At 42.6% G+C, this 15,256-nt stretch overlaps 1 protein-coding gene across 1 annotated transcript in view; it reads right to left on the bottom strand.

The window, feature by feature from the left end:
* Positions 1–546: 546 nt before the first annotated feature.
* TMED8 (transmembrane p24 trafficking protein family member 8) overlaps positions 547–15,256 on the bottom strand; it is a 39,053-nt gene continuing 24,343 nt past the window's right edge. Inside the window, exons 3-6 of the mRNA XM_066273177.1 lie at positions 12,050–12,179; positions 9,854–9,980; positions 9,345–9,647; positions 547–7,839 (exon numbers count right to left, since the gene is read on the bottom strand). Coding sequence (XP_066129274.1) covers positions 7,622–7,839; positions 9,345–9,647; positions 9,854–9,980; positions 12,050–12,179 — 778 coding nt within the window. The 3' untranslated portion in view covers positions 547–7,621. The remainder of the gene's footprint in view (positions 7,840–9,344; positions 9,648–9,853; positions 9,981–12,049; positions 12,180–15,256) is intronic.

Here is a 15,256-nt window from a genome sequence, read left to right as displayed (position 1 = left end):
GCTGAGTTCATGACTACCCTGATGTCCAAAGTACTGGTTCCAAATCTGAACAGAGTAAGTAAATACACTGGAAAGTGAACATCACTGGGGATCAAATACTGACAAAACTCAGTAATGTTCTATTTAGTAACCATTACTCTGAACTCTATTTTTCACTCTTCAGCCCAAACCAGCTCCCAGTTCATAATACTGTGCCATGAATTTAAATGTAGATGAGAGAGCTATCATTAACCTCATTCTCAATTTTTTCTTAATTGTCAATTTTCTTAATTTTTATAACCTCAATAGATTAAACTAATAGAATACCTTTCCTTTTAAGATGCAGAGGAGAGATTAATGTCATCTGTGCCCTAGCCAGTGGTGCAGTGGATAGAGTGTCATCCCAGAGCACTGCAGTCACCAGTTCGACCTCAGGGTTGCCAGCTAAACCCCTGGTTCAAGCCCCAGTCAGGGCACATATGAGAAGGAATCAATGGCTGCACAACTAAATGGAACAAAGAGTTGAAGCATCTCTCTCTCAAAAAGAAATTTTTTAATGTAAATCAGGTTTATTAAAATGTAACTGAAATGTTTCAGGTGCATAGTGAAAAAGTTTATTTATGACAGATTTCAAAACTTGGAAGAGAAGACAGAATGCACAAAAGCATCACAAAACTGTTATATAATATAAAAACACAAGAACTAAGCTACTTAAGAAACCGTAGCTCAGGATCATCTGTGTATCACAACGACACATTCAGCGCCACAGGGTGGTAAGATATGGTATTTTAAAGGAAAAACCACTCAGCAGGACATAATGACTAAATAACAATTTGGTACAGAGCGCTTAACTTAGAAATCACAGGAGACGCTGACAGCACTTCCCGTGACGGGTGGGAGGCATGTAAAACAAGTTGACAGCAATAAAGGATTGGCTGAGATACTTTTGTATTTCAAATAAAAGACAGTTTCCCTTTCAGACTTCTTTTTGTAATGTCAGCATCAGTGATGATTTTGTTCTATGACACAGAACATGAAGAAAGAATGCCTTTGTGGTTGCCAATTGCTTAAATATTTACCAAGAGAGCGTAATCATCTTTCAATTGACAGAGCTCAGTGCACGGCACTAAAGCAGGCCTTTCAGAAATAAGCTAACCGGCATAACGTAGTTTAAGAAATCAAGCACCTTCCTCTACTCCCATTACCCTTACCCAGAGTCTGGCTTTCTCGGAACCCATCACTTTAATTACAAAGCAGCTTTCTTCTAGAAATTTCAAAACACTTCCCATTATTAAGTGAACATGGGTACACCAGTCATGGGTTACAGGATTGCTTTCTCCAGACTTTACATGCTCTTGAACATGGCTAACTGGAAATAAGTCAACTTTCTCAAGCAATAAAAAAAAAAAAATTCAATTATGTGACAATAATCTCAAAAAGGGATGTTGGTGGAGCTTTTAATATATAATTTCTTAGTTAGTGAACTGTTATGGATGTAAGATAAGGAATTAAGATAATGTTTTCCAGATGATTCTCGTCTGAACCTAAAAACCAACAATAACAACAGATCACAAGGAACATCACAGACAAGGCATTCAAACCCCAGTGAGGATGAATGTTCAGGAAGGGCTCCTTAAAGTGACAGTCAGCAAAGGGTTCCTCTGTAACCCCATATACTATAATATTTCAAGCCAAAACTTTAGAATTGTTCATGACCCTGTATCAGAACTCTTAGTAAATATACTTGGTGCCCTACAAATCATTTCACATATAACATTTAACCCCTAGATAAGCCGAACCTACTTCTTTAAAGTAACATAAAACTATGGAATTTAATTTTTTAAAAAGTCCACATCTCTTGATTACTGGGGACCTTTTCCTCTCTTAGAGTGAAGAAGAGCCATGAAATTAACTTTGGTCCACATGCCTGGGGCCTAAGAGAAATCAAAGTATATATAATAGAAATCCTAAATTCAAATCGGTACCTAGGACGATACATAATTTCAAAGCCAGAGTCACGTCTTTGCACTTAGTTTTTGTGAGAATGACTTCATAAATGAATCCCACTATCAAGGCTTTAGGCAATTAATTGGGTTTTCTTAGCTTAGTGACCAGAGATCCCGACAGGAAGGGCTCAGCACGGCCATCTTGGTTCAGGCAGGGACAATGGGACACTCCAGAGGGAGCAGTGATTCCTGAAATCTGGCTCCACAGCAAAGTTTTTCTCACCCTTTGGGTCCCAAATCTTGCCCTAACCTCATTACATACATAATTAGGGTGATGGCTAAGAAGTGTCCACAGGTGCTACGCTGCTTAGAGCAAAGAAGTGATACTGACCATAACCAGGTACCAACAGCCAAAGAGGTTCTTGCCCAAGGGCCTCCCCTATTCCCAGAAAAAAGGACACCAGGAACCAGCTCCCAGCAGGTTCTCTTTGCAGAACGCCCAAGTCACTGCCCATAGGAGACTGGCTCCTTCAGGGGCCCTCGAGTCAGACTGAGAACACCGAGGAGCTGCAAGCACATGCTGATAGTACACTTACAGCCAGTAACACAACACAGTTCCCACAGACGGAGGGCTTGCTCTGTTTATTAGCCAACTCAATTAATTTATTGTCCTTCAGTACAGCACTGTCATATCCTCTTCACTCACTGGGTAAGGTTAACAAGAGCTCCGACTGCACAGGCAAACGTGAGTTACTCAGCTATCCCAATATGGGACCGGAAGTCATAATCCCTCCTTCCAGTGAGGCTTCTGGCTTAAAGAACAAAGAAAGCCCTACTCCAACCATGACTGATTGCTATTATTATTATTATTTAATTCTGGCTAATCAGGTAAACTGAGGCCTTGGATATTACGCTGCCAGTGTTGAATACCAGAAATAATCAACACATCAGAAAGAAATGGGAGGAAGCTAATCCCTCTCTTTGTCTCTCAGCTGTGTGGAAATGAGAGTCCAGGGATGTGACCCCATGTGCGAAAAGACTGAACTTTGGCCATGTGGATACTCACCACACACTGGATTTGCTGGAAAATACCAGCTTGTGATTGGTTTCAGAAAACCATTGTCCACTTACTACCCAAAGAACCATGTATCATGGCTCCCTGAGCACAAACACAATGAACAGAATGAGCTGCTCTCTAAAGAGCATAAATTCCTTAACAAGCTACCCCTCACTACAACAAAAATGAAATCACCTTCCTTCAGACAGAAACTCACTATCCAACTCCTTTCAACCACTGAGATGCTAGAGAGATGGTGCTCTTGCTTCTTCTAGTAGATTCAGGAGTTCTATGCTTTTGGCCAGGTGGAAAGAGACTGGTTAAGACTCTTATCTATGTAGGAGTGTCATGTAGATCTTTGAGACCCAGGAGAAAAATCTAAATAGAAGTTCTAACAGGGAGTACAAACTGTGTCTGTTTGGTTTGTTCCGTTTACTACTGTGTCATTAAAGATGGTGAGTCCTCCAACTCACAGGAGGTCAGCCTACAGCACTACAGCTTAGTCAAAACTTATTTCATCCCTTTCTTAGCCATAATCAAAGCCAACTGGAGCTACAGTGACACAGCTGGAACTCTGCCTAGCTTCTTTCTAAACTCACCATCTTTTCTCATGGCACTAGACTTGTAAATCCCAGAGAATACAGAGATGAAACCAATCCTCAGGCCAGGATTACACTTAGCATGGGAGACCTAGTTAAAAAAATATTTCTCAATCCAATCTGTTGGAAAAGACAGCAAAGTGGGTTTGGGATTTTGAGAACAAGAACAATGAGAACCAGTGAGGTTTCTGGCTGAAACAATTCAAACTAATGAAATGCAAACTAAAGAATTCATCAAAACCAGGATATGAACAGAATTCCAAGGTATGTTCAGTAGCTTTTCTCTCTTCCCATTTTATTCTCATTCCTTACTATCAATTTAAAAAGCTGTACAAAACTGTTTCGCTCACACTGTTGCCTCTAAAACAAGTCTTTTATGTAAATATTAGGGTCACTCAACAGTATACCTTAGAACCAGATACTTTGGGGTTAAAAGGCAATCTTTAGCAGAAAAGTGTTCTTAAAAAATAAATATAATATTACAGATTTTGGGGTATGGGTTTCTCCTAATTCTTCCAAACAGAAACTGGGAAGGCTCATCAAAAACACATCAATTCAGACAATATCTAATCCCACTGATTAATATAAAACGAGCTTTCAGATTTAATTCTTCCACATACACATTACAGGGAACAATATATACATTTTAAAAGTCTGAGGCTTTCCTAAGTAACAAATATTTTTAAAGTGCATGAATCAATTAAGAAAAAAAATAAGAATGGCCTCATTTCAAGTTGCTACCTACTTCCATTATAAAGCTACATATTGTCTGAGGATTGAGTTTTCATTTTAGAATCCTGAGGATGTCTCATAAAGCAAAAGAGATCAAAGTCCTTCCAGGGCAGCTTCACAGTTACCCTCCCTCCAGCACTAGCCCCTTGGAGAAGAAAACAGCAGAAGTCCCGGTCTGAGGGAGAGGGGAAATACACACAGCATGAGTGTGAAAGATGGAGACCAAGACACTTTTATGAGGATCACCTCCCAGGTAACTCACGCTGAACGAAACAGAAACAAGTCTACAAAAATCCAGGTGCTCTTTGACATAGGAGAGTTGATGTCTGCAGGGAACATACTCTAATTGGATACTTATCAAAAGGAACATAATAGTAGAATCTTTTTTTAAATTAGCAGTTTACAATTTTACAATCTATGTGGTGATACACATAAAGGTGCTTACTATGTATTTCTTTTAAAGATTTTGCTGAAAATTGTTCACAGTAAAATGTTGAAAAAAAATTAACCCTTTAAATGTGTCTTCCTTTCCAAAAGCCCCATCTTTCAACAAAGTACCAAACTAAACAAATGAACACATTCAAGGACTCAGCCACTCTATGTAGAGAATTCCAGTCTCTCCTATGATGAAATGCTTTGTTTTGATTGTTTGTGAACATTTATTTGTGCTCTGGAGAACAGGGTGAGGGTGAAAACAAATGGCTTTCATTTCACTGTTTGGTTCTGGACAGGGAGAGACTTAGAATTTTTGCTAGGCTATGAAATTCTCAGTAATGACCTATGCCTCAGTAAATAATATAAATATTTTGTCCCTAAAGTTCAATAATTTCAGAAATTTAATATGAGAACAGTGAACGAATTTGAAAATCTCTTCTTTTAGCTATTTTGTGCAAACAGAACAGAGAAACCCTGACTGTGAAACTCCAGTACAGAATGAAATGTAGCAATGTCCAGGCCTTCAAAAGTGACCAGACAATAAGAGGCACACAGAGGCAATGGGAACAAGTCCCTCAGGCTTCCCTGATGCAACAGATAGGATTCCAGAGAAAATAAGTACCGAGACTCTCACAGCAAAAATAGTAAGTGTTATCCAGGAAGCTTGATATGGCCTGGCAGCTCCATTTTAAGAGAAAGTCAGAAGTTAATAAGCAGGAATAATAAGCAAGGCTTTAGCTGACTGAGGAAAAGCTAAGTAGAAAATTATTTTATAAAGATTATATTAGCAAAGACATGATTCAACTTTAGCGATGAAAGAGTTGTCACTCAGCTATCTGATGGGCTGAAGCATAGCAAGTTTGGCTTTTTGCTGCCCAAATAGTCACTAAAATAATTTCTAACTTTGTACAAGGTATGTAAATTTTGGCCAGTGAAATCCTTTACAAAGTTCACTCAAATATAAAATAATGGCGGTATGATGCCACTTGAGAACAGGGACACTGGCAGTCCACAAGATCCCACCCTACTTTGTTTGGGCTTTGCTCCCAGGGGAACAGAAAGAAGGTGCAGGCTGTATCGCCCATCGCTTATGATGCAGATGCTACCATAGACCTGTGTGAGGAGCCCTGTTCTTCCATTCTCTGGTCCTATATGCGGGGGGACACCTGGGGCAAGGCACCCACACAAGGAAGGAATAAGCCGGAGGACACAGCGTGAAGAAGGTGTCTCCTCAGAGGAGGCAAAAAACTTTGACATCCTGGAATCACAGGATGTCTCTCATCAACCAGTCAAGTCCTCTCCACTCAATCTGGGCAAATGGGCGCATTTTCTCACAACCTGGAATTCCTCCCAGGGAATGCTGGGGTGGGTTTGCACCATCCATCTCAGGAGGGCACAGAGCTCCCAAAGCATCACCCAGTGACCTGCAGGAATGAAACATTATCACTTCCCAGCATCTCCTAATATCATCATCATCATCATCTCCACAGAAGAGGTGGCTCAATGGCTCAAAGCAGACAGAAGCCTTCTAAGTAACATACGGAAATGGTTTCAAAGACAAAATGAAATGTGCTAAAAAAATAAATAAGGTAATAAATAAATCTAATTATTTCTCACAATTCTAAGGCAGTAACAGACTGGTCGCAAGGAATGAGCAACAAGGAAGTACCGACAACTGCAGTGGTCCTTCTCGGCCTGAGGCCGGGCCGCCCTGCACCCGGTGCCCACCAGCTGCAGCACCCTGTGCGCTCCCGGCCTCGGGTCAGAGTGGGAAAGGCCGCTGCCAGGGAAAGGCAAGGTCTGGCCTGGTAAAGAGCAGATCCAACTGGCAGCAACAGCGAAGCTCATTACCACCTTTCCCATGAGACTGTGAACACCAAAAGCTTTAAGCCCTCAATGCAGGAAAGCTAAACTACAGAAACTCTGGAAGTCTGATTGGTCCCAAAGCAAAATTTCTAAATAACACTCCTACTCGAAAGAAAGAAAAAAAGTGGTGGGGAATCTGGAATTTTTGTTTCTGTTTCCTTTTTTCCAAACTTTCTCTCAGATGATACCCCCTTCTTTGATTACAAAAAAAATTTAATAGAACTTAACTTTTAAAGATTGTGGGTTCTGGCCTCAATCCAGTGCCTAACTGCCACCCTTTCCCCTTCAACCACCAGTGTCTTTGGTGAGGGACTACCTCTTGAAATAAGAAGTGATGGCGTTAGTTTTTCTTCGCAGAAATCCTAGTTACATTGATTATCACTTTAGACTGCATGGAAGTTCTACTCTAATGGCAAATACACAAGCGAACCATCAGGACTGATAACACCCCTTAAAGGCAGTGAGGGCTCCCCGCCTGTGCTCAAGACCACAGAGAACTGGCAGGCGGGAATATGGCAGTGGTGAGAGGCTGGACAGAGCTTTCTCCAGCCAAGAACCTGACTTCCTTCATGGACAATGTGCTTTTCCCTCTTCCAACACTCCCAAAAAGAGAATGGGTACCACTGAACACATCTGCAATCAAGGCTCTGGGAGAAGAGAGAGCAGCAAATGGAACAATACACCTTGTACCAAGACAAACCTATTTTTAAAAGACAACACCAACTTGCTTTTAGGCCTTTGCCTGATGGGCACCTTCATACAGGGATTCTGCTGGAGTCTGAAGCAAGAAGAGTGAGTCAGGCACCACAGAACAGAGGCAGCGCATCACCACCTGCAGAAGCCAAGGAGGGGAGAAGCTATGCGGGTCAACGGTCAGGCGTGCCAGGCAGGGCGTGAGGGTCAGGAGCCTCACGCTCAACTTCAAGCTCTTGCTTGTCCAAAACCAGAGGCACCACCTGGCAGCCCGTTCCAGCCAGCGAACACTGCCTGCCCAGGGCAACGGGCCTTCAGCTAGTGTAGTAGATGTGGAAGTAGAGAGTCTTGTTGCGTAGCAGGGAGTAGGAGTTGTCAAACTTGAGCAGGTAGATGCCCTCACCAGGGTAGTCGTGGCTGCCAGCCTGCACGTCTCGGTGGCTGTCCCGCCGATACACAGGCATGACCTCTCCATAGCGACCCCTCAGGGAGCTCCTGGAGCCTCTCTCCACATCTCCGACTGGGACAGGGTCTGAATGAGCAAAATGGCAGAGTGTTTGGACATGAATTCAGAGACCACACATAAGTTCTTCCTGAAGGTAAGAGAATGGACCGGATAAACTATGGGCTTTCGCCCAGGGGGATGCTGTTGCCCTCCTACAGGAATATGGAAATGTCTGGGTGACCCAAGGGTCCAGAATTGCTAAACATCAGGACAGTACCTGTTTAGTGAACAAGCATCCCACCCCAAATGCCAGTACCACCTCTACTGAGAAACAAGGATTAGCCTTAGAGCGCCTACCTAGCTCCAGAGTGTCTGAACATTTCCAAGGGAGAGAAAACAATATTTAGAAGGGAAGACTCTCACATCCTTTCATTCAATAGTAGAAAGAACTAGCTAATGGAGGCAGGAAATGCAGGCAAACAGTGTCCAGAGTGACCTAAAACTTCCACTTGGTCTCCTAAAGAGCAGCAAACAAGATATAAGGTTCTTCTCTTCCCTAAATACCTCAAGATTTCCCTGCAGTCTTGCTTGTCCATAAAGAAGCAAGTTAAGGAATTGATTTTAAGATGACATAGAAAAATCAAGGAATAAAGCTAATGCTTAGAAGCTACTCTTATATTCCATTTCCCCCCCCACACACACACACAGAAAATAATGCCTCAGGGCCATCCTGAGAAGGTGTTGCAAGTAACAACTAATATAGAGCACAAAAACTACTTTTAAAAAGCTAAAAACTGTATGATTCCACACATAAGTGGGATACAAAATTGAAACTCATGGACATAGATAAGAGTGCAGTGGTTGGGTGATGTGGGGAGGAGTGGGGGGAAGGGCTTGGAGGAAGGGGTTGGGGGAAGGGTATAGAGGGACAAATATAAGGTGACGAAGGATGATTTGACTTTCAGTGATGGATATGCAACATTGATCATGTTGCATATCCATCACTGAAAGTCAAACTGTTCAAATGATGTGGAGATGTTTACCTGAAATCTACATACTCTTGTTGATCAATGTCACCCCCGTTAAATTTAATTTTCTAAAAATAAACAAACAAAACAAAACTGCTCTAGGCTTAAAATAAAGAAGTAAACAGTAGTCAGCCAGCAGCGACTGTTTGGGGGTGTGTGAGAATGGGTACATTTAGTGAACTGTAATCACTCAGTTTGGTTCCAGGCCAAGAATAAATGTAAATATCGTAAAACTAAGAGAGAAATGAAGAATCATCTCAGGTTTATACGTGATCTGAAAAACACTGCCTCTATATACAACAGCACTGACCCATCTGCTCCCTGTCCCCAGGGAGGTGTTGGAAACAGCAGGTACTGATTAAAAGGAAAAGTAGCTTTCGACCAATCCCAGCAGAATGTTCTTTGAGGGCCTGACTGTGGTCTGCATCGCTCAACCCAGCTGGGGATGCTGAAAGGGATTCCTCACCTGCATTCTAAGGAAGAGGAGGGCTGGTACAACACAGAAAGTGGTCACTAGGCTAAGCCTGGAAAGGCAACCGCAAACCAAGTTAAAGTTAAATTTACCTTCAATCTCCTCTTCTTCCTCATCTTCATCCTCATCCTCACTGGAATCGCTGACTTGTACAGTTATGTCAGTGCTAGTTACAGGGGTCCAGTCAAAATAAACTCCAAAGCCAATATCATAGTCATCAGTTGCAAACTCCCAGCAGACACGCTTGCCCTCTGGGTGGGTAGGTACCCGTATGGTCACTACCTCACCCCGCTTCACCACCAGACAGCTGTTCTTCTCTTTGCCCAGCTTGCTTTTGAATTCCTTCATCTTGGCAAAAGTCCAGATGCACGGAGGAGCTATCAGAGGTGGGGAGACTGAAAGAACAGGCAGCTTACTATTGAGAAATCAAGAGGAAATGCTGCCACCCCTGGCACTTTGCTTAAGGAGGTGTCCCAGTCAAAGACATTCTTTCTACTGGCTTCTTGATTTCCTTTCCTTCCATCTGTCTGCCTGCCTTTCTTTAAGTACCCACTGGCAACAGGAAAAACCCCTTCCATACACATACTCCCAAAGGTCTCACCTTTCCTGTGGTCCCCCAGAAGGTCTGCAGACTCCAAGTCAGCTGAAAGAACATCTACAGCTCCTGTGTGCTCAGATTGGATCATAACGATGTCCCCAGCCCTCTGTGGAGCTTGATACTTGGCCATCTGCACAATAAAATTCCAGTTAGAGGAATACTAGAGCGGCAGATTCCAATTAGCCTCTTTTCAAACAAAGGCTGCCCACCCTGCCTTCTTACCTCCACTCTCCCACTCTAAGCCTAAGGGCCATTCACCATTCCCTCTCTTTACTCCAGGTATAGGCTGCTAATAAATTCTACTAACTTTTCAGGGCTACCAAAATGTTGCCTACTTTGAAGATTTTTTCTTACTCTCTCCTACCTTTTGCAACTTTCCTGTTCAAGACACTTTATAAAATCCTTGCCCACAAACATCTTCAAAGCTTGCTACTGACTTCTGCACCAGCAGTGTTTCTAGGCCGCCTTGGTCTACGCAGCCTCCCTGCAGGTCGTGCCTCACGACAGCTCCTGCACCCGGGGTTTAGCTCAGCTCCCACTCGGCCACACAATCCTCCTACTACAGCTCCCAGTCAAAGGTTCCTTCCAGGTCACTGTCTATCAATTCACCAAAGCACTGCAGAGAGAATCCAGTTTATTGTCTCTGTCCCTCTCTCTCATCCATGGCACACCTTAGATGTCGTAAACTATTAGTTGTCTCATCCACTATCAGTGTTCTATAAATAATTTAAATTTCCCAGGATATGTATTTAAACAGTATATTTGCTGCCCGACACCTAACCTGCATGGAAGAGTACGAATGTCACACGATACTCAAAGCCCTTGATAACCCATGGAAGTCCTTCAGTCTCTCCCTAGTGGGCTTCTCTTCAGGTCACTCAGATTAGTGTTCCTCTGTTTCACACTATTATGCTTTAATTTCTTGTTCCTTCTCCAAGCAGTCGGCAGGCAACTCAAGAAGTATACCAACATGGGAGAGCATATCAGCAAGACAGCAGTCCAGTTAAGAAGCCAGATTATATTTGCAAGAAATAAATAAATCAATTTTGTAATCTTCCCAGACTATATTCTCATACAGCCTGTTTCTGAAGAATTAAGTCTTTTGGTTCTTAATTCCATTGCTAAATGAGATGAATCAGACTGTGGCTAACTTGCTTAAATCAGTCTTTCCTTTTCCAGAAGGCTAAACAAAATATTACCTTGTAACTTATTAGCTACATAGACTTAGTAAAGTCACTAACAGCTCTTAATCCAGTTTTCTTATCTGTAAAATGGGAACAAAATGGTACCTGTCTCACAGGATTATTCTCAGGAGTAAATAAATATTGTGGATAAAATGCTTTACAGCCTGACCAGGCAGTGGCGCAGCAGACAGAACATTAGACTGGGATGTGGAGGACCCAGGTTCAAAACCCCGAGGTCGCCGGCTTGAGCACGGGCTCACCAGCTTGAGCATCGGTTCACAGACACCACCTCATGGTCACTGGCTTGAGTCCAAGGTCGCTGGCTTGAGCAAGGGGTCACTCACTCTGCTGTAGCCCCCCCACCCTCATCAAGGTACATATGAGAAAGCAATCACTCAACAAATAAGGAGCTGCAACAAAGAACTGATACTTCTCATCTCTCTCCCTTCCTGTCTGTCTGTCCCTGTCTCTCTCTCTGATTCTCTGTCTCTGTCAAAAAAAAAGCTTTATAAACTCTAATGTATTATGCAAATGCATTATAATGTTTGCATTGTCTTTACTGACATTAATACCATTTCTTATTATAATATGTATGTTAACAATGATACGAACAACTCTTTCTTCCATGTCAGGCAGGCCACAGCTATCGATACCATTTCTATGGACCCTTTACCATAGATCTGGGAGATCTACCACAAGAAAAGTGAGACTAAAACACAGTCCAATGGCTTAAGGCTCCTCACATTGAGAGGATTTCAGGTAGCATATAAACATTTATTCTAACACTTCATTTTGTAACGAGGTGCCTGCTGGGTGCTGGTACAGTGATGGGCCCTGTGGTGGAAGATACACATGATCATTCTCCAAATAATTAAAAGTGAGATGTCCAAAGAGAGTAGAGAATTCTGTGAGCCACCCTCACAGTGACTTGTAATTCCAACCCATCCATATGTATCTAAATTCTGGTGCCATAAACTCCTCCTTTTCAAAGAGAGAGCAAGAATGAGCTCCGTACCTTGCTGAGGTCCTGGGCCTGGTCTGCAGGCCGCGCTCCCTGCTCCACCAAGGCCTGAGCCTCCAAGGCCCGGGCTGCTTTCCGGGGATCTTCCTGGGCATCCTCACTCACTGGAGACACCATCTGCGGCCTCTCGGAGGGAGACAGCGTGTCAGTTCAAAGTCTCTTTTAAAAGGCACAAGAACCCTGGAGAAACTCAGAAATATAACAACTTTCATAGGACACACCCCACAACCCCTACTCTCCTCTGGCATTCAGGTCTACTGTCAACTTAGCTGACCACTGCCCAGGGCTGAGCTGGCCTACAATCAAGTGGTGACAGTATGTGAGGGCCCCCAGACTGACGGAGCCACATTCCAGGCTCCAAGAACCATGTTAAATACATAGCTCAGTCATCTGACGTGGACTGCAGGAATGGCTTTAATTCCTCACTCGAACCCAGGCTATTTATTCCACACAGAATTTCAACAAGAGTTAGAATCCCAATATACATAAAGCCACTTGTTAGAAGCAAAGAAACTGATCACCAAAACAAAGGCAGTACAAACTGATTAGCAGGGTGCTCTCTGTCCAGCTATCCCAGGAGCAGTTTTCCAGCATTTCCATTCACATATCACCTTTCGCAACCCTATCACGAATATCCATACTGCACCCAATTCACTGGGTAATAATACGAAAAGGTAATCACTTTATTTCCTCTTTAAGCACGTTTATCTACTATCCCAGTGACTTAAACGCCATCTATTTGAAAGGTTGATTTTAAAGAAGCAAGGGAATGATTATGCTTTCTTCAATTCCCCCTGGCTTCCAGAGTAGAAAGGGCATGAAGTGCCAGGGCTGCAGAACACCCCCAGGCCTCGGGACCTTGTTTCCGACAGGAGGTGGCATGGATTCTTCAGAGCAGCAGTTATCAAAGTATCACCTGGGACCTCTGGGTCCTTAATAGTCATTCAGGGGAGTGAAGTCAAACTTTTTCATAATAATTTTAAAATAAGATTTGTCTTTTCTCATCTTCTCAAGTATATACGGTGGAGTTTTCCAGAGACTACATGTGATATTATCGTAACAGAATGAATGCAGAAGCAGATCTGAGAATCCAACTGTCTTTTGTTAAGACAGACATTAAAGAGATTTACTCCATCACTTCTCTCTAAAGTATTTTTTGCTTCAGAAAATAATTGTTTTTCATTAAAAACATTTTATATATATTAACATGTAATGAGTTTGGTATTGTTCTTTTTAAGTGAATCAATAACAATTTTTAATTTCAGTTTTAATTTCTAATATAGCAAACATTGGTAGATATAACCCACATCAACAAAATTCTTTGGGGAGTAAAATTTTGAAAACTGCTGCTTTAGGGCATCATTTCCTCCGAGTAGATGATTGGGGAACAGTACTCTAAACCACATGGGGAAACAGAGGGCTTGTTTGGGAGTTTGTCAGTTACTTCTTTTCCTTCCTTCCTCCTTCCCTTCCTTCCTTTCTTCTTTCTTGCTTTCTCTCAATGTAAACAAGGAAAAAAACAGTCGTAGCTTATAAATCACCTCTTCTTCAGATAAAACAGAGCCATCTTTCAGAATACCCAAGTAACTCCAACCTACCTCAGAACAAACAAGAGAGTTACTAAAATTAGAGCTGTGGAATACTGTTGAATTTTATGGGTTTGCTTGGGTAATCCTGTGTAAATTATAAACTGATCCATGTTGTAAGCCTATTCTATCCTCTTCAACCCAGAAATTACAGTCCATTTCTGTTTCTTGACACTATTTATTATCTGTCTATTAGGTGAGTTTGATGGCCTGGGCTGGGCCTTACACCCTCTGTCTGACAGTATCTGCAGCCAAGCCTGTCACATGGAACCCTAAGGCCCTCTGCACTCTGACCCTATCTCTCCTAGAATGATCTCATCTCGCCTTGCCCAGTCCACTCCAGTCACAAGGACCTCTGAATCCCTAGAGCAGGGGTCCCCAAACTATGGCCCGCGGGCCACATGCGGCCCCCTGAGGCCATTTATCCGGCCCCCGCTGCACTTCTGGAAGGGCACCTCTTTCATTGGTGGTGAGAGCAGCATAGTTCCCATTGAAATACTGGTCAGTTTGTTGATTTAAATTTACTTGTTCTTTATTTTAAATATTGTATTTGTTCCCATTTTGTTTTTTTACTTTAAAATAAGATATGTGCAGTGTGCATAGGGATTTGTTCATAGTTTTTTTTATAGTCTGGCCCTCCAACAGTCTGAGGGACAGTGAACTGGCCCCTGTGTAAAAAGTTTGGGGACCCCTGCCCTAGAGAATCCTCAAACAATTCAAGCACTCTTCCACTTGAGGGTTTCTGTGCCTGCCATCACCTCTGCCTAGAAATCCCCTTTCCACGGCTACCTTCTGGCTTCCTTCCTTCAGGTGTCTGCGCAGCCATGGCTGTCAGGAGGCTTTCCAGGCGCCTAAATATAGAGTGGCTCTCCCCTCCCTGGCCCGAGCCCTCTTTGTACCCTCCCTCCGGTTCACTTTTCTTCACTGCACCCATTACTGCCTGACATATCATATTACATACTATATTTTGTTGACTACAAGATGCATATTTGTTTTCAGATTTTAGTACAACTGAAATATGAGATGTCCTAAAAATCAGTGGTGTCTTAAAACTGCCTCAGGCCTGGACTGCATTGAGTCCGTCCACAGGAGATTTACATTTGCTTCTGCCAGTGCTTGGGAGTGCTACCAATATAGTCGACTGGAAATTCTGTTTAAGGCTTCATTTAGACCAGTGGTAGTCAACCTGGTCCCTACCGCCCACTAGTGGTAGTCAACCTGGTCCCTACTGCCCACTAGTGGGCATTCCAGCTTTCATAGTGGGTATAGCGGAGCAACCAAAGTATAAATAAAAAGATAGATTTAACTAGAGTAAGTTCTTTTATAAAGATTTATTCTGCCAAACTTAGCAAAAATCCCACATAAAGTATTTGGTAAGTAATTATTATTATATGCTTTAACTTGCTGTAACTCTGCTTTATAAATTTTATAAAGTAAAGTTACTTCCCTACTTTATAAATCACCATTACTGTGGAACTGGTGGGCGGTTAGAAAATTTTACTACTAACAGATACAAAAGTGGGCGGTAGGTATAAAAAGGTTGACTACCCCTGGTTTAGACCACACTGGCAGAGTGAATTTAGAAAACAAACTGGGGACGACAAACTTGTAGTTC

This window comes from Saccopteryx bilineata, chromosome 4 (genome assembly GCF_036850765.1).
Source record: "Saccopteryx bilineata isolate mSacBil1 chromosome 4, mSacBil1_pri_phased_curated, whole genome shotgun sequence".
Lineage (NCBI taxonomy): Eukaryota > Metazoa > Chordata > Mammalia > Chiroptera > Emballonuridae > Saccopteryx > Saccopteryx bilineata.
Note: the sequence above shows the minus strand (reverse complement) of the source record. Positions and strands in the feature narration are given on the sequence as shown.